Source organism: Rhinoderma darwinii, chromosome 11, assembly GCF_050947455.1.
Source record: "Rhinoderma darwinii isolate aRhiDar2 chromosome 11, aRhiDar2.hap1, whole genome shotgun sequence".
In the NCBI taxonomy this organism is placed as follows: domain Eukaryota; kingdom Metazoa; phylum Chordata; class Amphibia; order Anura; family Rhinodermatidae; genus Rhinoderma; species Rhinoderma darwinii.
The window spans coordinates 101,453,996-101,477,575 of NC_134697.1; the positions used below are offsets into that span (position 1 = coordinate 101,453,996).

The 23,580-nt window shown below is 45.9% G+C and overlaps 1 protein-coding gene across 1 annotated transcript in view; it reads left to right on the plus strand.

Moving 5' to 3' along the window:
* The first annotated feature begins 15,898 nt into the window (after positions 1-15,898).
* LOC142664029 (struthiocalcin-2-like) overlaps positions 15,899-23,580 on the plus strand; it is a 91,724-nt gene continuing 84,042 nt past the window's right edge. The window contains exon 1 of the mRNA XM_075842915.1: positions 15,899-17,431. Coding sequence (XP_075699030.1) covers positions 17,314-17,431 — 118 coding nt within the window. The 5' untranslated portion in view covers positions 15,899-17,313. The remainder of the gene's footprint in view (positions 17,432-23,580) is intronic.

The window sequence follows — 23,580 nt, forward strand, 5'->3', positions numbered from 1 at the left end:
AATAATTTATATGACTTGTAGGATATATTTTCTACAATGTATGGATATCAGTGGGGCCTTGTGGTACTGCGGGGGGTACACGTGTCCACCCCCCCTCCCCCTCCCCCTTCTTTATGTGTTACACGTCCTATGAACATTGATACTCTTTCTTCTTCTCCTTGTTTTTGGGGTAAAATCTCTCGTACCGCTCTAACGAGGATCCTCTGTAATAATTTATATGACTTGTAGGATATATTTTCTACAATGTATGGATATCAGTGTGGCCTTGTGGTACTGCGGGGGGTACACGTGTCCATCCCCCCTCCCTCTTCTCTCCCCCTCCCCCTTCTTTATGTGTTACACGTCCTATGAACATTGATACTCTTTCTTTTTCTCCTTGTTCTTGGGGTAAAATCTCTCGCACCGCTCTAACGAGGCTCCTCTGTAATAATTTATATGACTTGTAGGATATATTTTCTACAATGTATGGATATCAGTGTGGCCTTGTGGTACTGCGGGGGGTACACGTGTCCACCCCCCCTCCCCCTCCCTCTTCTCTCCCCCTCCCCCTTCTTTATGTGTTACACGTCCTATGAACATTGATACTCTTTCTTTTTTCTCCTTGTTTTTGGGGTAAAATCTCTCGCACCGCTCTAACGAGGCTCCTCTGTAATAATTGATATGACTTGTAGGATATATTTTCTACAATGTATGGATATCCGTGTTCAGAGATGTTATTGCCATGGGACACGCTGTTGAATTTTTGAATATTTGTTTATTTGTCTGGAATTGTTGGAAAATAAAAAATACATACTTTAAAAAAAACTGAGGACCGGCTTCCCGAGGACTGGTGATCGCTCTGTTATTCTGCCAGATTTCTAGCCACATGGGAAGAAGGATCCTCTGAGCTGGGAGCTGATTGGTTTTATGGCTAAGATTGGGTCTTGGATCATTGGAATCTAAAATATGGTCTCGACCCCCGTTAAGTCACGGGGGGTCCGGCATCTTCTGAGTCCCTATAATAACCCCACTGACGCTGGCGATGAACATTTTACATCCCTTTCTCCCTGTTACCACGGAGGATTATGTTCATTTTTGGGTTCTTCTATTTACTTATAATGTTTTACCTCTGTAACCTAGCGGTGACTAAGCAGCTCCTATATCTGTCCCTCTAGCGCGCGGGATCCCATTCGTCTACGTCGTCCTCCGTTGAAGACTGTGACACCGCATAAGCTTTAACCCTTAGTGAGAGGTCTTTCTGCAAGTTTTACTCGGTCTGATCATTGTAGATTCTGTTTTTATTGAACATATTATATGTTTATATAGTACTTGGCATGTGGGATACCCCTACTCAGTAGATGACGTGGTATTAGAGGAGTAGTGGGGCTTAGGATTCATAGTCCTCATTTTTTATTACATTATTTATATACATATATATATATTTTTTTTATTTTTTTCTTATCCTGGAACGGGATAGAAACGTTCTGCATAGAAAAGCGCAAATTAAGGTGGTATGTGTTTGCAAGCTTTTGCGTCAGTTTTGTCCGGTTGAATAGCCGCGCCTGGGGACATAGGAGTTTTTTTGCTAAATGATGGCAGCGTGAATAGACCCTAATTCTGCCCTTATATTTTATTTAGATAATCCTTTAACCCATGATCCTCCTGGCACCCTCGACCTCATGCTTCCAACCAGCGCCCAGCAGAACTAATCCGGATCAGTTTGGTCGGGGGGGGGGGGGGGGGCTCTTTCTCTTTCAATGTGTTTGGCTCTCCCACATTTCTGATGATTGGGTGCGCAAAGTGGTCTCTACGAGCTACAAAAAAGAATTGATCACGTCGTATCTTGTAATCAGAGCCCCCGAGCCTTCCCTCCAAGGCCTCTGCCGTTCTGTCTCCTCTCTCTCTGGGAGTGCTTGTACCAATTCTTCCACAGGAACGATTCCGCATTCCAAAGGAGGAGGGAACGGTGCGCCCGATCTGTGATCTGAAATGTCAATCATCATTCCAAGGTGCGTCTGTTCCGGATGGGCCGTTCCTGTGTTTCTCAGCTTCTCCTACAGCTTCTGTGCAAACTGGTAAGCTCCATGTCTGCCAGGGGGTATAACATGATAGAAAGAGCCACTTTTTTTCTTAGTGCCCGCCTTTTAGGGCAGCTGTACTAAAAGGGAATGTGTCGCAAATTAAACTTTTTTTTTAAGTCCCGTTACTTATTTCTATTATATTTTTTACGTTTTGTGCCGTATTTTTTTTTTCTTCCACATGGTGGGAAATATTGAAAATGAAATAATAATTTGACATGTTTTCCAATGTTGGCCACCAGAGGGAGCACTTCCCAGAATTACAGCAAGGTGAATAAGGCAAAGTAACCTGACTCACAGCTGCCGTAAATGTGGGAGGGAACCTCACCCCCCCTCTCACAAGCCAGGAAAAGGTGTCTTCAAATTGCTAAGCAGTGCCTGGCTGTCATTTTGGGTGTGATTCTGCAGCTGGCAGAAGTTATAGGACACACCAAAAGGCTAAGGCCTCATGCACACGACCGTAGCCATGTGCACGCCCATGATTTTCGTGTCGGCCGGCTGTGGACGGTCAGCTGCGAGCCGCAAATCGCAGGCAATGCACATGGCTGCGGCCATTATTTTCAATGAGCCCGGACCGCAGAAGACGGCTGTAATAAGACAGGTCCGTTGTTTCTGTGGTGCGGGCTCCTGGGCCATGCACGGACTGTAAAAACTATGGTCGTGCGCATGTCCCCATATAAATGAATGGGGCCGCACTTCTCCCGTGGATTTTCGGGGAAATTGCGGCTGCAAAAGCACGTTCGTGTGCATGGGGCCTATGGGAATGTTCACACACTTACTAAACAAAGGGAAACCAGCTCCTGATTTTCAGCCATTTTTTAATGAGACTCGCGTATTTTACGGCCGTTTTTGGAGCTGTTTTTCTATAAAGTCAATGAAAAACGGCTCCAAAAACGTCCCAAGAAGTGATGTGCACTTCATTTTGGCTGGCGTCTCTTTACGTGCCGGTTTTGGAAAACAACCACGTAAATAACGCCCTGTCGGAACAGAATGCCGTACTTCCCATTGAAACCAGAGGGCAGATGCTTGCCGGCGTTCTGCTTCCGACTTTTCAGCTGAAAACACTGCGTGTGAACATACCCTTAGAATGATGAAGGTGAAGTCAATGACCGGTTCACACGCCGTGTATTTGACACGTTTTTTTTGCACATTTTACGTGCCAAAAACCACATTAAAAAAATGCTTGATTACACTTGATTTTGCGTGTTTGGGGGGATTTGTGTGTGTGTGAGGGGGTGGGGGGTGCTCGCCACTGATTCTTCAAAACAGCTGATAAGCGGCTATGAAGTATCAGCGGCGCCCGTGCATACTCCACTCTGCCACACACACACACAGGAAAAGTCTTAACCCCTTCCCGCCGAATCACGTACAGTAACGTCCCGATGATAAACTGTCACCATGTCATTTGACATGGTGACAGCAGGAGGATCGCGGCGGCGAGTAGCAACAAACACCTGCTGCTCGCCGGCACAGGACCAATCAAAGCGGTCCTGTGACGTCGATGGCTGTGATTGGTCATTCAAAAATGAATGACCAATCACAGCATATGTAAACAAAAGACAGAGGATTCTTCTTATCGCCGGCTCTGACAAGCTCATTTCTGTCAGAGAGAAAAAGTGAATAAAGATCTCTTCTAGATCTACCCAGATCCTCCGAGATCTCCTCAGATCTCTGCTGTCCACCCATTACCCCAGTGAAAATACTGCGCCATATTACATTAGGCGATAGCCTAAATACCCCCAGATCGCCCCCTCACTGCCCAGTGGAGAACATTGATCCGTGTCCGTTCCATCCCGCTCCTACGTTTTTGAGAGCGCCAGTTTGTTTCCAGTTAATAAAAATATATATATTTAGGGACAGTTACATTTTAGGGTTCCGATAAGGGTTAGGTCTGTTACATTGTAGTGTCCGTTACTGCTATATGGCGCAGAAGTGTTATAGCCCAGAGGAGGCGTACGCTACGCTGTGCTCAGATACAGACTCTGCTGGCGAGGATGAAATGCAGTTCCTGCCGACATCATCTTCGTCTAGCGAGTCTGATGAGCCCCCCCAGCAGCACAGAAGAGTTGCTGGTTCTGACGAGCCCCCCGATAGTGAGGTGATATGGATGCCTGCTACAAGGTATACCCCCAGGTTCCCGACTTCACCGCATCCTCGGGAATCCAAGTGGGATCACGGGGCTTGGAGAGTTCGATTTTTTATTTTATTTTTTTTTTTCCGCCGAATTTATAACTTTAATGGTGAAACAGACTAATTTATATGCGGAACCGTTTCTCGCCCACAATCCCACATCCTACTATGCCAAAGGCCAAAATTGGACCCCCACAAACTCTGAGGAGCTTTGCAAATTTTGGGGCCAGTTACTGAATATGGGCCTCATAAAGAAAGCCTGCATTAGGGACTACTGGTCATCGGATGTCCCATATAACACCCCCCTTTATAGCACCATTATGATCAGAAGAAGGTCATCCTCAAATTTCTGTATTACGCAGATAATACCCGCTGCCCACCCCCCGATGACCCAAATTATGACCGTTTATATAAAATAAGGCCTGTCATCAATCATTTTAACTTAAAATTTGCCCAAATTTACACCTCAGATAAAAATATTGCGGTCGATGAGTCTCTCGTCCGTTTTAAGGGAAGGCTCCACTTCCGTCAATACCTCCCAAATAAAAGGGCCCGCTATGGAATAAAGCTGTACAAGATCTGCGAAAGTCCCACCGGGTACTCATTGTTTCCGGATTTATGAGGGAAGGGATTCCAATATTGATCAGAGTGCCCCCTTCCCTTACTGTGTGGGCTCTTATACACCCGCTACTTGGCCAGGGATATCCTGTCTAGATAGACGATTTCTATAACAGCATCCCTCTCCTAAAGTGCCTTTAGGCAGGAGCGACAGTGGCCTGTGGCACGATCCCAAAAATTCTAATGGCCTCCCCAAAACCCTCCTGGGCCAGACATTGTCAAAAGGAGGAAGCCAAGCAATGTGCAGCGAGAACATGCTGCTGGTGAAATATGGGGACAAGAAAGATGTCCACATTCTATCACGCAAGGATCGCAGCAGCCACGTTCCAGTCCGTGGCTCCAGCACCACAACTGCCCAGCCTGCCTGCGTACCGGATTATACCCGCTTTATGGGTGCGGTGGATCTATCTGATCAGGTCATAGAGCCGTATAGTGCCATGCGGAAAAGTAAGACCTGGTACAAGAAGCTGGCAGTCCACCTCACCAGGAGGGAATGTATGAGGCATTTGTGGTGTCCAGATACGCTGGCAATACAAACCCATTCCTCCAATTTCAGGAGACAATCATCAAGGCCCTTTTACTTGACAGCCCAGAAGGGGGGGGGGGCACTTCTTCGGGAGATTACAGTTGCCGTATAATCCCAGGCCAGCACTTTCCGTCGGTAATACCCCCACTGACAAGAAAACAAGACCCCAGAAAAGAGGTCGGGTGTGTTCCAAAAAAGGCCTTAGGAAAGACCCGATCCAGCAGTGCGAGACTCAGAGAGCCGGGCCGGTGCAGCAATATTGGCCATACTAGATTATTTTCTTTATACTCCCGTTTATTTTACAATTGGCCATTCTTCTCAATAGATTTTTGAAGCTGATACATTTTATAACATATATTTTTGCCCACAAAATTTAAAAGAAGCCCAAACGAAACTAAAAATTCTCACTACACCCCGAGATGGATACCTTGAGGGGTAGAGTTTTCAAAGTAAGGTCAGTCGGAGTCCCTGACAGTGACCTTTTCATGTGCCGGCGTCGTCTCCTATAAGTGTGATATTCTTATAATGATGTCCCGCCGTATGAAGCGCTTCTAGTGACTCTTATATTCCGAGCAGTTCCTGATCAATACGTTACGGCCTTTTTTTGTCGTTCCGGCTTTTGCACACCCTGTTAACCCCTTAATGACCGGGCCTATCTGCGCGTTAATGACCAAGGATTATTTTTGGTTTTCTCACGGTCGCGTTCTAAGAGTCGACATAGCCGTCTAAGGGCTTGTTTTTTGCGGGACGAGTTGTATTTTGTAATTGCACCATTTTTCGATGCTTATAATATATTGATTCACTTTTATTAACTTTATTTTAGGAGAGAATTAAAAATAAGCAGCTATTCCAGCATTGATTTTCACGTTATAAATTTACGCCGTTCACTATGCAGCGTAAATAACGTGTTAACTTTATTCTCGGGGTCGGCACGATTACGGGGACACCACATGTGTAAAGGTTTTATAGGTTTTCCTACCTTTGCACAATAAAAACCCTTTTAGAAAAAAATGCATTTTTTTTTCCCGTCATTGTGGCCGTACGTGGGCTTGATTTTTGCGGGACAATGTGTCGTTTTCATTAGTACTATTTTGGGGTACATAGGACTTATAGATTATTTTTTATAGGGGGGAATGGGAGAAAAGAGCGAATTTTTCCGTTGTTTTTTTGCATTTTTTTTGGACGCCGTTCATCCGGCGGTTTAATGAATGTGTTCATTTTATTGGTCAAGTTGTTACGATGGCGGGGATACCATATATGTGCGTGGGTTATTTGTTTTGACACTTTTACTAAATAAAACCACTTTTTGGGCAAAAAACGTAGTTTGATTTGATTTTCAATGTTATTTTTTCATAAACTTTATTTAACTGATTGACATTTTTTTTTTTAGTCCCACCAGGGACTTCCCTATGCGATCTGCATTATTGCCTGTCAGTGTAAAACTGACAGGAAATCTATTAGGCCTCCGGCATGGCCTAACAAGCAGATGCTGCAGGCAGACCTGGGGGTCTTTGTTAGACCCCCGGCTGCCATGGAAACCCGACGGCGACCTGCGATTTCTTTGCGGGGGCGCCGATGGGGTGACAGAGGGAGCGCCCTCCCTCTGTCAAACACATTAGATGTCGCTGTCGCTATTGACAGCAGTATTTAATGGGTTAAACTTACGGAATCGGAGCGCGCTTCGATTCCGGCAGTTGCGGCATGAGCCAGGCTGTGTATAACAGCTGTGCTCCTGCCGCTGATCGCGTGGGTACACTGGCAGTACCCGCGCCATCACAGGACGGATATATCCGTCCGCCTGCGCGAACTAGCAGCTTCACAGGAGGGATATATCTGTCCTTCGGCGTTAACAGGTTAAAGGGAATGTGTCGCTAGAAATTTTTTTTTTTTAGTTAAACAGTTAGTGTATAAATGATTAAACATTGTTCTCATTTTTTACATTTTTTCACGAGTCAGGAAATATTATAAATTAGATTCTAATTTATAACATTTCCCTGTGCTGGTCACTAGAGGGAGCAATTCCCAAAATTGCAGCATTGGCATGTGGTAAAGCAACCTCATTGCTTTATGCTGCAAAATTGGAGAAGACACACTCGCTCTAGTGTCCACACACAATCCCCCCTCCTTTATTCTGGCTAGTGCCCGGAGAAAGAGGGGGTTGAATGATCAAACCTCCTACACTGTGTGCCGACATTTTTTGAGCGAATGCACATTGTAGGAGGATTAGATACAGCGGTAATCACACAGTAATACACGTACAAACACTGACATAACTTACCTGCTCCTGCCGTCGCCGCTCCCTCCGCTCCTAGTCTTTGCTTCTGAACATATGGCCGGAAGCTGCGACTGGAAGTCGTCATCTTACTGTCCGGCCGCGGCTTCCGGTCCACAAGAAAATGGCGCCGGACGGCGCTCGGCCGAAGACCTTCCATTTGGACTGTGTGGGAGCGGCGCATGCGCCGTTCCCACACAGACAGCGTACGCTATAGTGAATGGAACGGCTCCCGTTCGCATTCGCTATGGGGATGTATGTGCCGTATTCCATGTCTGTATGTGTCGTTAATCGAAATAAATAAAAACTAAAAGCAATTTGATCTAAAAAAAAATTTTTTTTCGCGACACTCGTCCTTTAAACCCAAAAATACTTCCAGGAAAACGGACAATATCTTAGGGGATTAGTGATCCTTTACTGTCCATAAAGATGGGGTTGGACACGGCCCTTTTATATATTCTGTAGGTGATTGGTTGTTTTGCGCACATTACGGTTCCTACTTTGCCGGGCAGGTACCTGTAATGGGGTGCCAATGTCCCTTGGCACGTTTGTCTCTCATATAGAGATTGATGGGGCTAAAGAGACGTTGTATGACCAGTCCCTCTGAAAAAAAGAAGTGACGTTATAAAGCCTCGTTCTGTGACGTTATAAAGCCCCGTTCTGCGACGTTATAAAGCCTTGTTCTGTGACGTTATAAAGCCTCGTTCTGTGACGTTATAAAGCCTCGTTCTGTGACGTTATAAAGCCCCGTTCTGTGACGTTATAAAGCCTCGTTCTGTGACGTTATAAAGCCCCGTTCTGTGACGTTATAAAGCCTCGTTCCGTGACGTTATAAAGCCCCGTTCTGCGACGTTATAAAGCCTCGTTCTGTGACGTTATAAAGCCTCGTTCTGTGACGTTATAAAGACTCGTTCTGTGACGTTATAAAGCCTCGTTCTGTGACGTTATAAAGCCCCGTTCTGTGACGTTATAAAGCCCCGTTCTGTGACGTTATAAAGCCCCGTTCTGTGACGTTATAAAGCCTCGTTCTGTGACGTTATAAAGCCTCGTTCTGTGACGTTATAAAGCCTCGTTCTGTGACGTTATAAAGCCTCGTTCTGTGACGTTATAAAGCCTCGTTCTGTGACGTTATAAAGCCCCGTTCTGTGACGTTATAAAGCCTCGTTCTGTGACGTTATAAAGCCCCGTTCTGTGACGTTCTGTGACGTTATAAAGCCTCGGCCCTTTTATATATTCTGTAGGTGATTGGTTGTTTTGCGCACATTACGGTTCCTACTTTGCCGGGCAGGTACCTGTAATGGGGTGCCAATGTCCCTTGGCACGTTTGTCTCTCATATAGAGATTGATGGGGCTAAAGAGACGTTGTATGACCAGTCCCTCTGAAAAAAAGAAGTGACGTTATAAAGCCTCGTTCTGTGACGTTATAAAGCCCCGTTCTGCGACGTTATAAAGCCTTGTTCTGTGACGTTATAAAGCCTCGTTCTGTGACGTTATAAAGCCTCGTTCTGTGACGTTATAAAGCCCCGTTCTGTGACGTTATAAAGCCTCGTTCTGTGACGTTATAAAGCCCCGTTCTGTGACGTTATAAAGCCTCGTTCCGTGACGTTATAAAGCCCCGTTCTGCGACGTTATAAAGCCTCGTTCTGTGACGTTATAAAGCCTCGTTCTGTGACGTTATAAAGACTCGTTCTGTGACGTTATAAAGCCTCGTTCTGTGACGTTATAAAGCCCCGTTCTGTGACGTTATAAAGCCCCGTTCTGTGACGTTATAAAGCCCCGTTCTGTGACGTTATAAAGCCTCGTTCTGTGACGTTATAAAGCCTCGTTCTGTGACGTTATAAAGCCTCGTTCTGTGACGTTATAAAGCCTCGTTCTGTGACGTTATAAAGCCTCGTTCTGTGACGTTATAAAGCCCCGTTCTGTGACGTTATAAAGCCTCGTTCTGTGACGTTATAAAGCCCCGTTCTGTGACGTTATAAAGCCTCGTTCTGTGACGTTATAAAGCCTCGTTCTGTGACGTTATAAAGCCTCGTTCTGTGACGTTATAAAGCCCCGTTCTGTGACGTTATAAAGCCTCGTTCTGTGACGTTATAAAGCCTCGTTCTGTGACGTTATAAAGCCTCGTTCTGTGACGTTATAAAGCCCCGTTCTGTGACGTTATAAAGCCCCGTTCTGTGACGCTATAAAGCCTCGTTCTGTGACGTTATAAAGCCTCGTTCTGTGACGTTCTAAAGCCCCGTTCTGTGACGTTATAAAGCCTCGTTCTGTGACGTTATAAAGCCTCGTTCTGTGACGTTATAAAGCCTCGTTCTGTGACGTTATAAAGCCCCGTTCTGTGACGTTATAAAGCCCCGTTCTGTGACGTTATAAAGCCTCGTTCTGTGACGTTATAAAGCCTCGTTCTGTGACGTTATAAAGCCTCGTTCTGTCACGTTATAAAGCCCCGTTCTGTGACGTTATAAAGCCTCGTTCTGTGACGTTATAAAGCCTCGTTCTGTGACGTTATAAAGCCTCGTTCTGTGACGTTATAAAGCCTCGTTCTGCGACGTTATAAAGCCTCGTTCTGTGACGTTATAAAGCCTCGTTCTGTGACGTTATAAAGCCTCGTTCCGTGACGTTATAAAGCCTAGTTTTGTGACGTTATAAAGCCTCGTTCTGTGACGTTATAAAGCCTAGTTTTGTGACGTTATAAAGCCCCGTTCTGTGACGTTATAAAGCCCCGTTCTGTGACGTTATAAAGCCCCGTTCTGTGAGGTTATAAAGCCTCGTTCTGTGACGTTATAAAGCCTAGTTCTGTGACGTTATAAAGCATCGTTCTGTGACGTTATAAAGCCCCGTTCTGTGACGTTATAAAGCCTCGCTCTGTGACGTTATAAAGCCTCGTCCTGTGACGTTATAAAGCCTCGTTCTGTGACGTTATAAAGCCTCGTTCTGTGACGTTATAAAGCCTCGTTCTGTGACGTTATAAAGCCTCGTTCTGTGACGTTATAAAGCCTCGTTCTGTGACGTTATAAAGCCTCGTTCTGTGACGCTATAAAGCCTCGTTCTGTGACGTTATAAAGCGTCGTTCTGTGACGTTATAAAGCGTCGTTCTGTGACGTTATAAAGCGTCGTTCTGTGACGTTATAAAGCCCCGTTCTGTGACGTTATAAAGCCCCGTTCTGTGACGTTATAAAGCCTCGTTCTGTGACGTTATAAAGCCTCGTTCTGTGACGTTATAAAGCCTCGCTCTGTGACGTTATAAAGCCCCGTTCTGTGACGTTATAAAGCGTCGTTCTGTGACGTTATAAAGCCTCGTTCTGTGACGTTATAAAGCCTCGTTCTGTGACGTTATAAAGCCCCGTTCTGTGACGTTATAAAGCCTCGTTCTGTGACGTTATAAAGCCTCGCTCTGTGACGTTATAAAGCCTCGTTCTGTGACGTTATAAGCCTCGTTCTGTGACGTTATAAAGCCTCGTTCTGTGACGTTATAAAGCCTCGTTCTGTGACGTTATAAAGCCTCGTTCTGTGACGTTATAAAGCCTCGTTCTGTGACGTTATAAAGCCTCGTTCTGTGACGTTATAAAGCCTCGTTCTGTGACGTTATAAAGCCTCGCTCTGTGACGTTATAAAGCCTCGCTCTGTGACGTTATAAAGCCCCGTTCTGTGACGTTATAAAACCCCGTTCTGTGACGTTATAAAGCCCCGTTCTGTGACGTTATAAAGCGTCGTTCTGTGACGTTATAAAGCCTCGTTCTGTGACGTTATAAAGCCTCGTTCTGTGACGTTATAAAGCCCCGTTCTGTGACGTTATAAAGCCTCGTTCTGTGACGTTATAAAGCCTCGCTCTGTGACGTTATAAAGCCTCGTTCTGTGACATTATAAGCCTCGTTCTGTGACGTTATAAAGCCTCGTTCTGTGACGTTATAAAGCCTCGTTCTGTGACGTTATAAAGCCTCGTTCTGTGACGTTATAAAGCCCCGTTCTGTGACGTTATAAAGCCCCGTTCTGTGACGTTATAAAGCCTCGTTCTGTGACGTTATAAAGCCCCGTTCTGTGACGTTATAAAGCCTCGTTCTGTGACGTTATATAGCCTCGTTCTGTCACGTTATAAAGCCTCGTTCTGTGACATTATAAGCCTCGTTCTGTGAGGTTATAAAGCCTCGTTCTGTGACGTTATAAAGCCTCGTTCTGTGACGTTATAAAGCCTCGTTCTGTGACGTTATAAAGCCTCGTTCTGTGACGTTATAAAGCCTCGTTCTGTGACGTTATAAAGCCTCGTTCTGTGACGTTATAAAGCCCCGTTCTGTGACGTTATAAAGCCTCGCTCTGTGACGTTATAAAGCCTCGTTCTGTGACGTTATAAAGCCTCGTTCTGTGACGTTATAAAGCCTCGTTCTGTGACGTTATAAAGCCTCGTTCTGTGACGTTATAAAGCCTCGCTCTGTGACGTTATAAAGCCTCGTTCTGTTGCGTTATAAAGCCTTGTTCTTTCATCCTGTGAACATGCTCAAGTTCTACATTTTTTCCTCCAGTTCTCAAATATATTGCCCTTCAGTCCAATTGTTGTAATCTAATTCTCCCGGCTTTGTCTGTTGATCACAGCTGTGGACTGACACATTTGTTGGCACGATATAGTTACATAGACCGGCGAATGCTCTTCTACGGGTTAATATGCTATTGAAGGCCACCATGCCCCAAAAAGAATAGATCTGGTAAAAAAATTACGACCTAAATAGCATGATTCCGGCTATGAAAACCTAGCGGTACAAACACTCATTAAACCACTAGGTGAATACCTTAGGGGCGCAGTTTAGAAAATGGGGTCACTTCTAGGGGTGTCAGATCGTTCTGCCAGCTCAAATCCTTTACAGGCATGGAGTGGGGCCTATAAAGTCATTCAAGCTAAAATTATGTTCTGAAAAGGCAAAGGGCGCTTCTTAGCTTTGGGGTCACACTGTGTGGGCATGCAGCAGATTACGGCCTAAGTGGGGGTATTTCTTGACACAGGAGAAACTAGGTAATAAATGTTGGGGTGTGTCATCAGTTTCATGTACTATTTTAGAAAAATATGTCCTGGAAATGACGCATTTGTGAAAAAAATGTATATGTTATTCTTGAGGGGTGCAGTTTCCATAATGGGGTCACTTTTGGGGGTTTCTACTGTTTTGGTCCCTCCAGGGCCTTGAAAACACGACACGGCACCGAAAACCATTCCAACAATATCTGCGCTCCAAAATCCAAATGGTGCTCCTTCCCTTCTGAGCCCTGCCGTGGGTCCAAACAGCAGTTTATTACCACATATGGGATATTGCTGTAATCAGGAGACATTTCTTTACAAATGTTGGGGTGATTTTTCTCCTTTATTCCTTGTATAAATTAGATAACTCAATGTTTTTTCAGAAAAAAAGTATATTTTTATCTTCAAAGACTAATTCCATTAAATTTAGCAAAAAAAACGGTTAGGTCAAAATGCTCACTATACATCTAGATAAATTCCTTGAGGGGTGTAGTTTCCAAAATGGGGTCACTTTTGGGGGGTTTCCACTGTTTTGGCCCCACAAAACCTCTTCAAACCGGACATGATGCCTAAAATATATTCTACAAAAATAAGGCCCCAAAATCCTCTAGGTGCTCCTCCCTGAGGCCGGTACTTCAGTCCATTATCACGCTAGGGCCACATGTGGGATAGTCCTAAAAACTGCAGAATCTGGGCAATAAATATTCAGTTGCATTTCTTGGGAAAAACCTTCCGTTACAGAAAAAAATGTATTACAAATGAATTTTGGCAAAAAATATGAAATTTGTAAATTTCACCTCTACTTTGCTTTAATTCCTGTGAAATGGTTAAAAGGATTAAAACACTTTGTGAATGCTGTTTTGAATACTTTGAGGGGTGAAGTTTTCAAAATGGGGTGATTTATGGGGACTTTCTAATATATAAGGCCCTCAAAGCCACTTCAGAACTGAACTGGTCCCTGAAAAAATCGCCTTTTGAAATTTTGTGGTCATAGAAAAACAAAAGCACGTTCAAAAAACGCTGCAAATATAAAGTAGACATATGAGAAATATAAACTAGTAACTATTTTGTGTGGTATTACTGTCGGTTTTACAAGCAGATACATTTAAATTTAGAAAAATGCTAATTTTTGCACATTTTCTCTAAATCTTGGTGTTTTTCACAAATAAATATTGAATTTATCGACCCAATTTTTTCACTAACATAAAGTACAACGTGTCACAAGAAAACAATCTCAGAATCGCTTGGATAGGTAAAAACATTCCGGAGTTATTACCACATAAATTGACACGTCCGATTTGAAAAAGTGGGGGTGGTCCTGAAGGCCAAAATGAGCTCGGTCCTGAAGGGGTTAAAGGGGTCGTCCAGGAAAACATGGCGCCGCACCGGTCCTCAGGTCGTGTGTGGTATTACAGGTCTGTCCTATTCACTTCAATGGAGGTGAACTGCAATACCAGACACAACCTGAGGACAGGTGCGGCGCTGTGTCTCCAATCCGGACACCCCTTCTGTCCTGAGATGACCCGACGGGGGAGGCAGGTGTCAGAGCCACCGACCACCATCACTGCAGACAGAACCACACAACTACGGCATGAGGGCAGGGCTTGTCCTGAGTGAACCGTCTCCTGTTATGGACAGATTTATAGTCACATGAACCCCGTCTGATGAACCGCTAACCTAGGTCCGATCACATGACAGAGGGGGATCACCAAAAACCCTGTGCACCCTCAGCCCGTCCATCCAGCCCTTTCCTGGTTATATCTGCTTCTGGGAAAGCTGGGTGACCACCATTACCCCTCCTACTGGAGTGTTTGGGGATGTGACTAATGAACCTCTCACACTCCAGTGGGAGGGGTAATGGTGGTCACCCAGCTTTCCCAGACCCCTGAACGGTAAATCTCTCTAGTTGTGCTGAGACTGTTTTGGGATGTGACTAATGAACCTCTCAGTCTCAGCACAACTAGAGAGATTTACCGTTCAGGGGTCTGGGAAATCTGGGTACCACACTAACAGCAGGACAGTTACATCATGTGTGGATGGCAGACATCACATTACCTAGAAGGATAAGCTGCGTCCTTTATACAGAGTCTCCTGCACGACTACAGGGGGGCCGTCGGGTGGGGGGGGGGTCACTGGAGCGGGGGTCTGTGAGAGAAGAGGGACAGACAGAGACACACACCTTACCTGCAGTGCAGCCGGTCTTCATAATGGCGCCTGCGATCTCTCCTGCTCTGCTGTGTGACCTGCGTCTGCGCTGTACAGAGCCGGAGGTAATGGACGGGAGCCACTCATTGTGCCCTATGCCCTGTAGCTGCCGTATTCCATCTCTGCTGTGTGACTGACCTGCGTCTGCACAGTACAGAGCCACATAGCAGAGGTGGACGTGAGCCGCTCATTGTGCCCTATGCCCTGTAGCTGCCGTATTCCATCTCTGCTGTGTGACTGACCTGCGTCTGCACAGTACAGAGCCACATAGCAGAGGTGGACGGGAGCCGCTCATTGTGCCCTATGCCCTGTAGCTGCCGTATTCCATCTCTGCTGTGTGACTGACCTGCGTCTGCACAGTACAGAGCCACATAGCAGAGGTGGACGGGAGCCGTTCATTGTGCCCTCTGCCCTGTAGCTGCCGTATTCCATCTCTGCTGTGTGACTGACCTGCGTCTGCACAGTACAGAGCCACATAGCAGAGGTGGACGGGAGCCGCTCATTGTGCCCTCTGCCCTGTAGCTGCCGTATTCCATGTCTGTATGTGTCGTTAATCGACACATAGAGATGAAAAAAAAATGGCAGCCCCATAGAGAAGTAAAAGTAGAAAGTGACAACACAAATAAATAACATTTATTTTAATATCATACTGAAAGCAATTTGATAAAAAAATAAAACTGTCATGACTCCTTCCCTTTAAGCTCTTCATCTGTGCTATTGTGCCGGCTAGGCCGGGATAATCCGCAGTAGTAGCCGCTCTTTTCACCAGCACCGGCTTGTTCTTCATTGACACACATGGGAAATTTAATGGGCAACTTGTGCTGCGCTATCTCTTCAACGTGGCAGATGCCACGAGTAAAGCCCAATACTATTATTAAGGGTCATATTGAGCCCCGTACACACCACACACATCCATGTTATGTTGTTACCGGAACCTGTAAGAATTTCTACAATTCCACATCTCTAAGGTCCCTCTAACAACATATCCAATCATTGTCCTGAATCTCAATGTATAAGCGACGTTCTCAAGAACATTGTCCTGGCCCGTAAAATGGCCTCCTCTGCTGTGTGCAGGTCAGATGTAAGGACAACCACGATGGATAAGGTCCCTTCACAGGGGATGACCCTTCTGAGAGTCTTCGACTTGGAAAACGACCACTGTATTTTCTCACCATGGGAAATGTCTTCTGAGCGTTCTTCTGGTCTCTTTCTGAAATCAAAGAACATGGAGGAAGGATTTAATGTAACGGTGACCACCACTTAGTCCTCGGTCAGATGGAAGTATAGTACCCGTGTTTAACAACCCGTCTACATAGATTTAGTTTTTTCCATAATGGAGTCAATGGGGTGATGTACACGTATTTGGGAATGTGGTTTTTGGCCTAATTTTTTTTAAAAAGCGTTTGTTCTAGCTCCCTTAGCTTCCAGGCCACTGTCCATATAAAATACTGAGAGGGTTAAATACATAACACATGAACACTTTATAAAATCAAGTACAATAAACATGAGCTTACTGCGTGACCATCTGGTACAGAAGGAGAGCGCGCCCTGCCCACGAGGGCTAATGCTGGGTACAAATTGCACGTTTCTGGTGATGGTGGGAGGAGAAGGAGAAGGAGGTCTTGAGAGGACCAGAGACTACACGTGGGGAGTTATTGGTAAATTATGGCAGAGATCTATGAAGGGGGCAGGATGTGGACCGGTGATTATGTGTGGGGAGGTTTCAGGAGATTAGGGCAAAGATGTATGGAGGGGACAGGTTGTGGACCGGAGATTAGGGCAGAGATCTATAGACAGGATGGGTGGTGGACTGGAGATTATTTGTAGGGAGGTAGTATGAGATGAGGGCAGTGCCGCCATCAGGGCAGTACCGATGGTACCCCTGTCAGGGACCTGGCCAGAAAAATTTAGAAAATTGACCCACCCGCCGATACTCTCCATCGCCACCGCTGCCCAAAGTTAATTTGGAAAAGTGAACGGGCCCCATTATATTGCGGGGCATATTACCTCCTCCAAAGTAACTATCGCTGGGACCCTTTACAAGACCGGTGCTGGCTAGCATCAAAACGCTATGTGTGGCAGAGTTTACAACGTCCTGACGCTGGCCCCAGCGTCTGAGGAGAAGAGCCGCCCAGATGGAAGTGGAGGCTAAAGACCCAGAAGTGGTAAGCACATATTGGGTCTGAATTTTTTATTTTTGGGGTCTGGTCTGCAGTGTAAATTAATTTAGGTGTCTGATCGGGAATGAAAATTAAATTAGGGGCTTTGGGCTGAATTTAGGGATCAGGTTGGGATTCTGAATGAATGTAGAGTTCTGGCCTGGGTTCTCAATTAATTTACGGGTATGTTCAGGAGACTGAATCAATTTGGGGGTGTAAATTATTTAGGCGCCTGGTCGGTAGACTGAATTAATATGGGGGTCTGATTGGAGGTGTAAATTAATTTAGGGGTCTGAATTAGTTTAGGAATCTGGCTGGGAGTCTGAATAATTTTGTGTCTGGTGTCTATGCAGATGACCTGTGCGCGGTGTGAGGAGGAGGCGGAGACTTCCTGCAGGCGTGCCGCGGCGGTGGAAGCTCTTAGAGCCTGCAGGATCCTGAATGAGTGGCCAGGACTACATCTTGGTGAGTGACTCTGCTGTGTAAAAGCAGCAGCTTCAGTGCAATTATTTGTATTCTGTCTCCCCATTGGTCCCACTCCCGCACCTGCCACTTTCTGCTCTCTTAGCCCCACCCCCTCACAGAGCTGTCACCTAGTCTCTCCCCCTTGTCCCCTGACAGAGCCCCTGCCTGTCTACGGTCTCCACTCAGCCACTGCTAGTTCGCGTATCACCTTAGTCTCCCTCCCGCCACTTGCCGTTGCCCCCCCTAGTAATGGGGGGGCCCTGACAATTTGACTATATGGGGCCCAGAAATTTCTGATGGTGGCCCTGGATGAGGGGCTGGGTGGTGTACTGAACATTGCGTGGGGAGGTATTAGGAGATTAGGGCAGAGATGTATGACGGGTACAGGTTGTGGACGGCCTGGTATATCATTGCCAGTATTAGGAAATGTATATGCTGGGCAGTGGGTAACAGTGAGGAACGGGCAGGGAGGAGTGACAGGAAGCGGGCGGCAGAGATGAAGGTGGATTAGAGGGGTTCAAGGGTATAAGAGGGTAGGCCACTGAGGGGGATGGTGTAGTGGTCCAGGCAGGATATGATGAGGGCATGTAAGGGCAGTTTGGTTGTCAAAACTTTGAGGAAAGAGCAGATTTGGAAAACAACCATTCCCTTATGGCCACACAACATATGGGGGGACTATCTGCCGGGCTTATAGGACAGATGGAAGTTTTGATTGACATCTGAACATCATGTAAGGTGCTCCAAACTCGGCCCCTGTTGTGTTTTTCTGTTCTAGCAGTGGAAGGACAGGTGGATGACCATCAAACATCACTTTTATTTGGACCTTAATAAAACCTAAAATATTCTTCACCACTAATATTATTAAAATAAATGGCCCCTTCCTATCCTGTATAACTTCTTAATTTGATAGCGAGGGTCTCCAGCCACAGATTTCCCGTTCTTATAATGATCTACTGTAATACAGCGCTCCTAGGCTTCTGAGGTCCATCATTATACAGAAGGTCATGACGTGCGCCTTTGGAGGCCATATTAAGGAGCTATTGCTGCTAGAGGCAGATAACTCGGTAATATGAGGACATATAGAGCGCCACCCTGTGGCAGACATATCGTTCCATGAGCCTCCGTACAGCTACATACTACGACATTGCTGTGTGCAGGAGGCCACAGGCCGGCAGCATCGCTTATGTTTGATGACTGTGTTGATCAGGTAGGGCAGGTGCTTGACTTGTTCACCTTCTCAATTTAGGTGCCGGTGTGTACAACCTGGACGCTATTTAGTGGCAGAATTTACCGCACTGTAACACGGGGATGGTGGACGCTCGAGTGTCCGTGTGTCTTCACGCCTGGTGGTGGCACTTAGTGTATAGAACGGCGGAGTGACCGGAACTACTGCACACTATAGAGAGAAGTGCTGTGTTGTGAGAGGGGAAGAACAAACGCTGCTGCGGAGGTGCAAGGAGGACTGGACCACCGACTACGAGACGGAACTGCGGAGAGTTTGACTGGTGAGGACTGAACTAGGCCTGGGGTGGCGACCGGGCCTGAAGAGTGAGTGGGGTGGTGGCTGATAGGGCTGGGCCGTCAAGGAAGGGACCGTAGAAGAAGTGTGGCCGAAGACCGCCATAAAAGGTGTACCGGTAGTTTCCAACAAAGGATTCGACTAAATACAAAGTCCTAAATTACAAAGCAGTCAACAACCACCAGTAGCAGCCGCCATCTTGAGGACTACCAGCCCTAATGCAGTATAGCCCTCGTATCAAGGAGGGAGGTCCCCGGCTTGCCTGCCGCATCAGAAGAAGCCAGCCATCTTGCCTGCCGGAATCGTAACGAAGTCTTCGCCTCACATTAATAATAAGTTGTATGTATTTTCTCATTACCAATTTTTGGGCCTCCCAGACCCGAAAGAAATGTTGATAATATTACGTGACCGTGTGCACCATCAGCGCCGGCAAAAATTGTAACGTAAAGTTGTTGCTGTAACTCCTGCTTTGTGTCATTTCTCCCTGCGGGGTCTCCACGTCACACCTCACGATGACACTGCAGTCGTGGCGGGATCTGAGCCCGAATTACGCTCGTGTGTAACCAGCCGTAGTATTTCAATAAATGCTCCATTCACTTAGGGTATATTGTAGAAAACTGACCAATTGTCTGCTTTATTAAAAATAGGGTGTTCTATCGCCAACATATCTATAAATGGGTGACCCTAAATCTTTGTAAATTGTCGCTGCGACGCTGGTCACCCATGTAGCGGGGGGTGGACTACAAAGTGAAGGAGATGAATTGGCCTTGAAGCTGGGAGTTGTAGTCTTACAAACACTGGAGAGCCACTAGTCGCCGACTACCAGTGTGTAGCCTTATTATATCTCCCTACTATTGTACCCGCAGTCATCCCCCCTTCACTCCAAGCCCTGGACGGGAAATGTAGTCCCTTCAGATAACACAAGAAGCACATGAAGTTTCCCTCTCTTTCTACATACCGGCTGTCTACTCCCCGGGTGTTTTTCTTGTGTTGTTGGTTACCAGTGCCCGTCTCCAGTGGGTGGAGGAGTGGAGCGGCGTTACACTACAATCACTCCACCTCACTGCTAAATACTCTGAAAACCTCCCACTTACATGCAGTCACTATTACATTTCATTCCTAAAATCTTCACAAAAAACAGAAGTCAAATATAAAAACAAAAGAAAAATCACATCAAAACCTCAGTACATGGTCTACATTGCAGGCACACTGGCACATATACAAGTCTTGGGTGGGCCTCACGCTTTCCCAACCCTCCATGTGCCGCCATATAGTGCTCTCTGCGGGGCGTGGGAGATATTCTCGCTTCTAGGGGGAAATACCCCATAATATGGTCTGTCATGGAGCAATTTCATATAAAAAAAAATAAATACTCTGTTCTATCACGGCTCCACAATAGAACATCCACACGGAGCCCAGCCCAAACTTCAGTACCATGAAACTCCGTCATTCACAGGCAACTTAGTTGTGCCTCATTGTTATGGATCGGCATTGTACGGATCCGTAATAAGACGCCCATAGAAAGCTACGAGCCTGAACATACTCCAGGTATCAAGGGTCCCAATGCCGTTTTCTTTTTGTGTTAATCTGTATAATGTACATTTTTTCATTCGCTAGAGGGCGCTGTGACAGCAACCAGTTGTAGAGTGACATGCGGGCACTTCGGCCGTTGGGACTAGGTTATAAGAGGGTGTGTTTTGGCAAGTAGAAGGCTGTGAGAAGAAAGTGTGGGAACCGAGTGGTGCCGAGCTGACCGAGCGTGTGCAGAACAATGCTAGTGGCAAGCCAAAAAGTTGGGAACCCTGCCAGGCAGGGTGGAAACTGTCAATTGGCAGGCAGGGTGGAAGCTGTCGCATGTCAGACAGGGCTGGAGCCGGTGGAAAGTGCGGGGAAAGAGTTACTTAGCTTACCCCCCCAGAGACCATGAGTAGCGGGGTCGCGATAGCGCGGTCGCTGTTGCATTGGTGATCACCCGCAGTTTATAGGCCGATTATTGTCACCGCAAACGTTCTAATAATTGCTGTCACCGTGGCCCCGTTACCAGAAATACCAAAGCAAAGTTAGTCTCATTTCTCCCTTTGTGTGGAAACTGTAGGCACCTGGTGAACTTGTCACCGTCACGACTTGCACCTCCCGGCAGTAAAGATTGTTTTGCCAGTTCCCGGTTTCCAACGTCTAGCGTTATTCCGGGCTAATTCTCTGTGGCTGTCATGTAGTGTTCACCCAGCCGCCACTAAGGCCCCCCAACACGGGCTGGGTGACCAATCACAGAACTGGGACTCGCATCTATCAGACATTTATTCCATATCCTGCGTATATGTCGGAGATGGGAATAACGCTTTAACCCCTTAGATGCACGGTCAATAGCGACCATGGTTTCTATGGTTTCACCCCAGCGCCGCCCCCCACACAATGCAATCGTGAGGTGCCAATGGGTTGTCATGGCAGACAAGAGGCACAGCCTAATCGGATGCCTGTCAGCGTTATGCATAATCCACTGCAAAACTATTGCCATATATTATTTGAGCGATGAAGCGATCACATGACCAAGTAACCTAGTGGGACTGAAAATACCCAAATCATACTATAGAATATACATGCCACGGTCAACACCTTCAAAACCATGACAAAATTGCTTTTTTTATTTTTTATTTTTTTTAAATAAATAAAAAAAAATATAAAAAATAATACAATAAATGATACAATAAATGATATGTTCCCCAAAATGGTGTCGATAAAAAAAAAATACCACCTGTCCTGCGAATAAACAAGCCCTCATACGGCTTCTCAATATTTCAACGTTATGGCTCTCCGGATCCATTAAGGGGTTGGAGAGGTTGTTTAGGTTAGAAACCCCATTTCCAAAGGTCCCGTTAGAGAATTCTGAGTTAATAGCGGGGGTGCCGTGTTCAGGACCCTCCTCTCTTGCCCAGAGTGGAGAGCGGTTACATAGAGCGCCTCTCTCTCTGGAGGACCTCTCCTGTATTACACAGGCATCCCATTAATGTGAATTGACACTGTGTAATGCCCAATTTCCCCTGTGGAGGCGCTGTAGGGAAACTGAATAAGACAACTCCTCTCCTATATCAATAATATCGCCAGACAGAAAATAAATTACAGCTGATGACTTGGGGTCCCAGCAGGGGGACACTTTGTGATCAGTTTAATGTTAAGGGACCCTTCTAACAGGTAGCAATTGTGCAAAGTGGAGAACTTCTAGAAGGGCCATACTGTAGGTCATTGCCCTTTAGTTCACCTCACTATGAGCCCTCCGTTTGAATGAGGACATGTACCTTTGCCCACCCATTAAAGCTTGCAGAGACCAGGATTAGGTGTTAAAGGTCGCTAAGTCATCTCCAAGTGATAAAACCTAAACTTTGGGTATTCTGGCCATTGTGAAGAGCAGTTCCCAAGAGCGTCTCCCGCTCTGGACTCGGCACCTCCGGGCATAACATGGATTGCACATTTATCTCAATGGTTACTGTGTAATGCTTCATTTCACCTCTGGTGGCGCTACAGGGTAATTTAGTTGCTGCTGATTGGAAACCCTTCATACACATTTCTAGAGATCCTGAAGAAGTTCTGTTTTTATTCAGAGATTTACTCACCCAAAGATCTCCAATACCCTGTATAAAGTAGCACTCTGCTGGAAGGAATATTAATTTATACAGAGGATGGTTAGGACATTGTGGCAACCCGCCATGCAGAAACAGGCAAGAGGAACCCCACAGATCTACTGATTGCATGACCTCAGACAAGAGGTTTTCTAGGGTGGGAGACCAGCCATAAGTGGAATCTTACATTTTGCCAGAGCCCTTGTGTAGCATCCTAGTATTACTTCTTCACTTGTCCACCGTTTCCTATATAGTATTCGAGAATTCTGAGTCTATAGAAGGGGATCTCCTGTTCTTGGCCAAAATCGAGAGCATTTACCAAGAGCGTCCCTCATTCTGGAGGACCTGTCCTGTCCTGAATTACACAACAAGCCCATTGATTTGACTGGGCACTATGTGATGCCTAATTTCCCCTGTGGGGGAGCTGCAGGGAAATGAAACATTTACTGTCAGGTTTACCACAGATTACAGCCGATCGGCAGGGGAACACTTTGTGATCAGTTTATTGTCAAGGGACTCCTAACGAGCAGAGATTGTCAAAAGTGGGAAACTCCTTTAACTCATGGTAAATACTGGCATTTCTCCATTTACAAATTTATTCTTTTTTGTCAGTGGAGGAAGAACACCCAGATGTTATTTTGGTTCACAGTTACCACCCAGGATTATGATTTCTAAAGAAAATGTAGAGTAAGTGACAGGTTGGATTGTTTGATCACATATTGACTTAAGGCTTGAGTAGTAAGGAGGGATTAAAGGAATTTACCATCTTTGCAAAAGGCTGGAGCTCTTACCTGTCCATTGTTAACACTCCTCGTCTGTCCATTTTCTATTGAAATCCTCAAAAGATAAAATTAGAAGGGCCCAATTGTTTTGTGACTTGGTTTTACCCAGTGGGTAAGGAGAATACCGAAACGGAAGCTCTCGAAGGCTTGATCAGAACCACAGGGGAGAAGCTGAATAGGTCACCTGGGGATTGGCGGCCAAGACTAAGATCTGACCGAGTAATATTTTGTTTC